Source organism: Eucalyptus grandis, chromosome 8 (genome assembly GCF_016545825.1).
Source record: "Eucalyptus grandis isolate ANBG69807.140 chromosome 8, ASM1654582v1, whole genome shotgun sequence".
Taxonomy (NCBI): domain Eukaryota; kingdom Viridiplantae; phylum Streptophyta; class Magnoliopsida; order Myrtales; family Myrtaceae; genus Eucalyptus; species Eucalyptus grandis.
Genome location: NC_052619.1, coordinates 72,625,042 through 72,633,545, shown reverse-complemented (window position 1 = coordinate 72,633,545; position 8,504 = coordinate 72,625,042). Strand labels below are relative to the sequence as shown.

At 37.8% G+C, this 8,504-nt stretch overlaps 1 protein-coding gene across 1 annotated transcript; it reads left to right on the top strand.

Moving 5' to 3' along the window:
* The first annotated feature begins 6,801 nt into the window (after positions 1-6,801).
* LOC104417949 (lipase-like PAD4) lies at positions 6,802-8,005 on the top strand. Its single transcript, XM_010029135.3, has 2 exons — positions 6,802-7,113; positions 7,235-8,005. The coding sequence occupies exons 1-2, from the start codon at positions 6,802-6,804 to the stop codon at positions 8,003-8,005; spliced, it is 1,083 nt and encodes a 360-aa protein (XP_010027437.2).
* Positions 8,006-8,504: the final 499 nt, after the last annotated feature.

Here is an 8,504-nt window from a genome sequence, read left to right as displayed (position 1 = left end):
ATTTTTAATTTCTTAAATTATAATTCAAATATTATTTATATTGAAATATAATTTCAATTTCATTAATTTAATAAGTTTGCTATTCAAGAAAAATAAATTTCCTATTATAGACATTAGAAATTCTATCTACCTTTATCATACATTCTCCATGGGATAATTTTATCGTGTCTATATTCCCATTATATCCAACTTTATCCTGTCCTAAACGAACACCAAATGTAGGATAGGATAAATCACATCCTATCCCGAATTTTATCCTGACTGCCAAATGCAGCCTAAAGGATAAATAGGAGATAAACGTGCAATAAAAGGTAAATGTGCAATAAACGAAAAAGAGAGCCAAAATACAATTATTCTTATGTTTGTGGATTTATCAAAAGATCCTTACAACTCCATTCCTTCGGCTATGTAGAGGCTAATATAAGAACAACCGCTCCTTGATAGTTATTAGCTTTTTGAATTTAAAATTACTTCCACAGACTTTGGTACCGCGTCAATCGTTGCGTCACTCCATATTTATCGTTGGTACAGATCTTCGGAACTGTCTCCATTCTTATCTTCTCACTCCTGAGCAGTTACTAATTCCAAAGCTTTAGTATATCTAATAATTGGCAGCCCTATTTCATAATTGGCCTAATGAACTTCTTTTAGATCTAGGCCTAATAGACCAACTTTTGGCGTCAACACAAATGGATAGGTCGAGGCGGGTTTGGATCAAGTCATAAATAGTTTGATCTAAATCGATCCACTTAACCCATCTATGACCCATTTATCCTAGTGCAGAATTCTTGAGCCATACCCAACTCCACCCATTTCCAACCCCATATCCGATTTATTTAACTAAACCTAAAAAAACTTATTTTTTATGATTTTTTTTAAATGGTATTACTAAAACACTTTCATGCAAATACAAATCTATTTGAAAATTTTTATAATTCTTTTTAAATACAAGCCTCCGTTTGTTTTTTAGAAAATATTTTCCAAAAAGTATTTTTTTTTTTTCAAGAAAATTATAATATTTTTTGGTTTTTGCCTAAAATCTGAAAATAAATTAGAAAATATTTTTCGTCATTCGATATGAAAAATGATTAAATTTTCCTTCATAACTCCTTTTAATATTTTAATTTTAATTTTTTTTAAAAATCGAATTTATAATTATTTTAAATTTTTAAAATATAATTTTTATTTTTTAAAATATAATTTTTCTTTTTTCTTTTTTTCTTTTTCTTGTTCTTCGGCTGGTCAGTAGCCACAACGACGGCCGACGGCCGGCGACCAGCCATAGGAGAGCTCGAGGCTCACCCAACGCCAACGAGCTTGAGTCTCGCTAGGTTACCAAACGATAGTGAGCTCAAGCTCACCCGATGCCGACGAGCTTGAGCGTCACTCGACCAATCGTCAATTGTTACTATGCTAGCCACCAACTAAGGAAGATAGAAGAAGAGAAGACAAAAAGGGAAAGAAAAAAGAAAAGAAAAAGGAAATATAAAAAATAATTATAATTTTGATTTTTATAAATAAAAAGATTTCTATAAGGCTAAATAGGAAAAGAGAAAGTGTGAGCCTTCGATTGAAAATGGGTTGTAAGTCCAACTCATTTAAAACCCATTTATTCTAGGCTTTTCATTTTTAAACCCATTCAAGTACTCTTTTCAAGATATAAGTGACTCATATATGACCCACTTATATTTTAAATGGGTAATATATGATTTTAAGACTCATTTTCTACTAATCAAACTAAACTAATCTACTTTACCATCTTCCGTTAATTTTAGTTAAATTTTACTATCAGATTGCAGAGTTGGATGACACGTGACAAATGTCAAGTGTACTAATTTAGGGTTTTATTTTCCGTTTGTCACCAGTGTATCAGTTTCAGATTTTTGTAATACTAACTCAAAATTCAAACCTAGATGCTGCTATTATCTAAGCCTTTCGAGCGCACATAAATCGCATATCACATGGTGTTATAGTTCCGCATTATAAATAATAATAATAAAAAATTCAAGTCGTGGCTTTCATAGATAAAGAACCTGACCCAAAATCCTCCCAGAAGCATTTGAAAAACCATATTACAAAATACTTTATCTCGGTTTCGAGTAGGGAGCAAATTAATTAAAGTTCATTCCTTTCGATAGTGCTCGATCCATTAACTGGCCCAAAACGCGAGTACATCAATTGGCATGACAGTTTTGCAGCTAATGAAGGGAAGGGTAGTATTGCAATTTGACCACGTGGGAGTATAAATGCCCCCGACCCATGTGCTGGGATCGGGATCATTCCAGTGCAAAGCAAAGCAAAGTTGATATTCGATATTGATTCCGCCTTGCCTGGATCGATCTTTATCGTCATGGACACCGAAGCCACATCGTAACGAATCCTCCCTTCTCCTCCTCCCTTCCTCCTTAACTTTATCTTCTTCCTCTTGACAATATGAACAGTGATAATAAAACGTGATTTCCCTAGCCTACTGCTACAGTGATTTGCTACAGTTAGCGATCTCTTCCATCATAGGCATTGTAGTCATAATCTAAGTCATCAGAACTATACATCTCTGCCAAAAGATGTTATTCATATTTTTGCTCAAGTCCTACAAGTAGATTTTCAGAGAGAGTTCGAGTATTCCACCCGTTTGCCTCGTTTGATGAAAATACTTCTTCACGATTCCTAGAAGATCCTGTAGTGTTGTTAGGCATGTTTGGCTGATGCCAATTAGATAGTTGAGCATAGTGAAAATGTGTCCATTCCTAGAGATAAGGACAAGGGTCATTGATCATAGGGGTCTTGAGAAAGAGAATCCCTAATTGATCATCTATATCTATTAATTCTTGCTCATGTGATGATGAAGTTGTTCTTGTAGCATGTTTGAATTCTTCGAGTGTTTTTTTGGCTTTTGGTGTAACGTTATAATGATCTCATGTAGTTTATACATTATAATTCCATACATTTTCAGGAATTGTTTTATTCTATTGGCACAAAACTCTTTGAAGTTCTCAGTACTAGTGTTCACAACTACCAACTGATTCTGGAAAAGATTTATAAATCCGAGCTTCCTTAAGGTGCGGCTGAGGTTTATAGGATGCAGGTCCTATAATTTGTAAGGCATTAGTGATGCTGCCATTATTTTTTACAAAAGCCCATAGTCATCTGAAGAATAGAACAGCGTAGATTTCTGGGTCTGGTCGGATAGTTCTCAGTTCTTGCTGTAGAAGATGCTTCCAGTGAGTGGAATGATAAAACCAATTGAGGAAAGTTAAGAGGTTTCTGTCACTTTCCTTTTCAGTGTTTCGTTCAAGTGCAAATATCCTAGTGGGAATATCTTTTACCAAATATATATATATATATATATATATATATATATATATATATATATATATATATATCCTAGTGGGAATTTCAATAACTATTAAGTACTTATTGGTTAAGTACCATAATAACCATCGGAGTTGATCAAGGAAGTCATCTTCCTTCCAGATTAGATGGTGTATGAACAGATAGCTGGAATTCAATCCAAAAGGATAAAGAATAGAACCATGGAGTCTGAATAGATCTGTGTAGCATTGTCACATAAGGTTTTCCAGATTTTCAGTAAGGCTATCATTCTGAATTTGTTCAACAATCTCCTGGGGTATTGCTAGCTTGGCCAAACTCGTATTCTCTCAATCTTATACTTTTCATTGTGGTGAAAAGCATGGAAAGCATGCCTCATGATATACATGTTGATTTCTGTTGATACTTTTGATCTTAACAAAAAGTTGGTAAGTACGTTCTTCTTTCCAACAATGTGAATGATTTTCAAAAGATCAGCTTGTCCTTCCTCTCCCCCCGCTTTTCTTAGGGGACACATTCTCCTTCGGTCTATACTGGACGACAACCCACTTCGCGTTCTCCATTATCTCTCTCCCGTCTTTTGTCTGCGAGTTCCATTCCTTGTCTCTGGACATCGAAGTCCCTTCTTCAGGAAGATCCGACTCGCAGGCCTGGCCAACAGTCCTGGCGCGTCTCCGACTCAGCACCCCACTCCCAGGACTTGACCAACTTAACAAGGCCGCCATCCTTCAGACGATAAAAACCCAAGGTTGATATTCCATTTCACTTCCCACTCCACCGGCAAAAGAGGAAACCATGGACACCGAAGCTTCATCGTAACAGCCTACTCCCTTCTCCTGCTCACCTTGATTTCGGGAGTTTCCATGTTTCCAGCTGCTACTCCGTTTCTTCCTTTAACATTTTTGTTTTTTTTTTTTTCCTTATTTTCTTTTCCTCTTTCTTCGTCGTCTTGGAAAGGTTTGAGACGAGCGAGATGTTGGGGACTTTCCTGGCCTCGACGCCGCTGCTGAAGGAGGCGTGGAGGCTGTGCAGCACTGCGAACGCAAGGGGGTGTGGTGGCTTTGTGGTGGAGCAAGTCGGGGGCGTGGGGTACGTGGCATTCTCAGGCGTCCAAGAGCTGCCGGTGCTCGGTTGGGATCCGAACGACGGCATGCTGGTGTCGCTGGATGCGGCCGGCCACGGCCTGTTCGCGCAGTTGAAATACCATTTCGATAGCGAGGAGCCGGTCATGGTCCACTCCGGAGTGCTTCAACTCTTCCTTCGTCACCAGACGCGCTCTTTTCAAGACGAGGTTGGCAACTTCTATTGCCCATCTGCTCTATTGACTCTTCTATAAAGTTAAATTTTACATCGCTTACAGCTCTCATCATAAATTTATTGAATTATCTAAAGCTTTTGTAAGGTTTATTATACTTATGGTTAATCTTTCAATTTTTAATTTTTTCCTTTCCTTTTCTTTTTTTTTTCTTTTTTTCCTTCATCTTCCTTTTTGCGTTTTATTTTTTCTTTCTTTTTTTCTTTTCTTTCTTTTTCTTCTTCTTCCTTCGCCTTAGCCAATCATTGGCAAGCTTTGGCCTCACCCTAGGCCGACAAGGCTTCGTCTTACCTAATCGAGCAATGTCTAAGTCCCGCCCAACTCACCAAATCTAGCAAAATCCGAGCTTGCCAGCCTCAAGCAAGCTCGGTTTTGCCAGATCAGGCAAGGTTGGAGCTCGCCAAAGGCCGGTTGTCAACCGTCACCATAGCCGACAACCGGCTAAAAGAAATATTGTTTGGCGAAAGAAAAAGAAAACATACAAATAAAAGAAGAAGAAGAAGAAGAAGAAAAGAAAGAAAAAGAAAACATAAAAATAAAAGAAATATTGTTTGGCGAAAGAAAGTGAAATGGAAAAAGTTATGAAAAATGTTTTTCACTTTTTGAAAAGTGGAAAACATTTTCTTTATTTTTGAAGGTGTTTTTTTTCCAATAACAGAAAACATTTTCCTTGGCTAATTCATTTTCCGTTAAAGAGTGTCAAAAAATCCAAAAAAAACTTTTTCTTTAAAATTATTACCCCTCAAAAAAATGGAGCCTTAGTGATTAAAAAATAGCATAGTAAAATAGCTCAAATTTGCTATGTAATTATTCTCGATAATTGTAATTTTCTTATAGGTATGTATAAATGTCAAGTTACCAATCGCCATTCTCATATAGTAATTTAACTTAAAAGTAGTAAAATTGAATATTGGAATGATTATTTCAGGAAAAATCATGACCGATACCCTTAACTAATCAATAATGCTCTCTAGGCTTTTTCATAGGCTTGAAGTTTTGTGCTCACCTAATGTTAGTTTAATCATCAATAAAAAGAAGATAAAATGACACAAATAAATTATCCATGCACTTTGGTTCGATTTAGCAAGCCACACGCCACACGCCCTGATGTTCAAAGCCAGGCCAATTGCAACTTTTCTTTATTATATTCATGATAGCAACTTTTCATTTGTAAACTTTCTTTCTTTCCCACGATTAAAATATTTAATTTTATTAAGGCATGGGCTGTCCGAAGTGAGCTGGCCAAGCTCAGGCCCGCGATATTGTCCTTCGGGCCTGTCAATGTTGATCAACCTTGGGCAGCGGGTCTCACGGCCCGTTTAGTCCATGATAACCTCTAGGACCAAATTTTGAATTATTGTGAATCCGATGATTTTGGTTTGGAGTAATGTCAAACCGAACCGTTCATGCGACAGATCTTCTGGTCATGAATGGTACTCTTCTCATAAGATTATTCAAATGCAAGAGCCATACATAAAATAACACTCTATACGTGTGTTAAAACATATTTGCATACTTAACATATTTTGTTGAACATGTTAGTGTTGTTTTAATAGCATAATAAATAGTTCCACAAATCTAGCAATTGCAGTATGACCAATGATTTTCTATCTAATCAGTTCCCATAACTCTTCTAATCTAACATGATCTGGTCAAATTTAATTTTTCATTGAAGCTTTTGAAGAGTTGTAATCAAGATTTTTTCAAGAAGCATTTAACTACATCTTAGGAAATCTTATATATGGATGCAGATTCGTAGCTTGCTGGCTGAAACCAAGTCAATAGTGATCACAGGCCATTCCATAGGAGGATCAGTCGCATTCCTCACAACTCTTTGGCTACTCTTCCGGCTCAAATCCATCTTCCCACTCATCTCGATCTTATGCATTGGTTTCGGCTCTCCTTTCCTCGGCAATAAGTCACTTTCCCAAGTCATCATCCGCGAAAGATGGGGTGGTAGCTTCTACAACATCGTGTTGACACATGATATAATGCCAATGTTATCTCTCAACCAATCACTTGTTCTAACTCCCCAATGGCAGGCCCTCATAAGATTCTGGTACACATCTATGATGTCACCAAACTCTTTGAATTTCTCTAACCTCCAATTAATTGAAGAAGACAAAGCCTGGTTATTTTCCTTCGCTATGGCTGACATGGAGCGCTTGGCCAACAAGGGAGAAGGCTTGGGAGGGAGGTCATTTTGGCCCTTAGGGAATTACTTGTTCTGTTCAAACAAGGGCATGATTTGTTTGGACAATGCTGCATCTGTCAACAAGATGATGCATTTGATGCTAAGGATAGGCTCTCCAAGTTGTGTCATTGAGGAGCACCTTAAGTATGGGTGGTATGTTGAGAGACTTACTCATCAATCTTTAATCAGAAGCTTCATGGAAGGAGATCTCTCTGAAACAAGCTATGAAGCAAGTCTTTCAATGGCTTTGAACTCCTTGGGGACATCTCAACAGGTAGGAACACGGCACCTTAAATCATCGAGTGATCACAATTTGTAATTGTATCAATCTAGGCTTTTTATTATTGGGTGCAATTCCACTGAGTTTAAAAGTTTTTTGATCCTCTACTTTGTAGGCAGTCATTGCACTGGCAAAAGATTACTTGACAATGGCGAGGCAAATGAGGCGCCACCCAAACATAAATGCTGCCAATTTAGCCATTAGGCTATCCAAAATCACTCCTTATAGGATGGAGATAGAGTGGTATAAAGCCTGTTGTGACAAGTCCAATGAGCAAAGAGGATACTATGATTCTTTCAAGCAGAGGGGAGCCTCAAAGAGAGAGTCCCATGTAAACATGAACCGGTTCAAGCTTGCAGTCTTTTGGGATGAGGTCATATGCATGTTGGACAAGAAAGAGCTCCCACACGATTTGCACAAAAGGTCAGAATGGGTAAGCGAGTCGCAGTTATATAAGCTTCTTGTGGAGCCATTGGAAATTGCGGAGTATTATCGGTCTGGGATGCACCTTAGGAAAGGCCACTACATAAGCAATGGAAGAGAGAGGAGATATAAAATTTTCGATCACTGGTGGACCGAGAGAGTTGTGACCAAGAAACTGGGCAATAGGAGAATAAGGTATGCAAGCTCGACCCAGGACACTTGCTTTTGGGCAAGGGTGGAAGAAGCAAAGGAGTGGCTGGACAAATTTAGGAGGCAAAGCGACCCAAACAACCCAACTTTCCTTCGAGACAGACTAGATGAGTTTGAAACATATGCAATGAAACTGGTTGACGATAAAGAGGTGTCCACTGATGTAGTGGCTAAGAATTCGAGCTTTAGTTTATGGTTAAAAGAATGGAGAGCAATGAAATCACATATTTTTCCCTTTAAGAGCATCAATTGACGTGGCATCGAGCTCCTGCCTAGGCTGATAAGGGGTTGTCCCCTTCATATCTAGAAGCTTGGCTTCTGCGGCCATGGAGAATTGGCTCCCGTATATGTTTCTTTATCGTACGCCACTCCACTGGGGATTAATTCGTCATTCTAGTGTAATATTGCAATAGAGCAAGATTCCCTATGGTGCCGGGGACTGAGGTAGGTTATAAGTATGTTGAGCCCTGGCAAACAAAAATCTTTTATGTATGGATTAATATGCTGATGATAAAACTTAATATGATGCACCAGGAATGATATTTTGCAGTTACATCAACTTTCAAAACTTTCTCACCGATTGACTTAAGATATGTGACGGACTATTGAGTGATGTGAAGACAGGAAATGCAATTCTGCGCTATGAACAAATTCAAGCTTTCATGCTCTTTTTGAATGTTAACTAAGTGGTTATGTTTTGCACTAAGAAGATATAAAGTACAAATGCTCATGACATTGCCTAGGGCAGAACA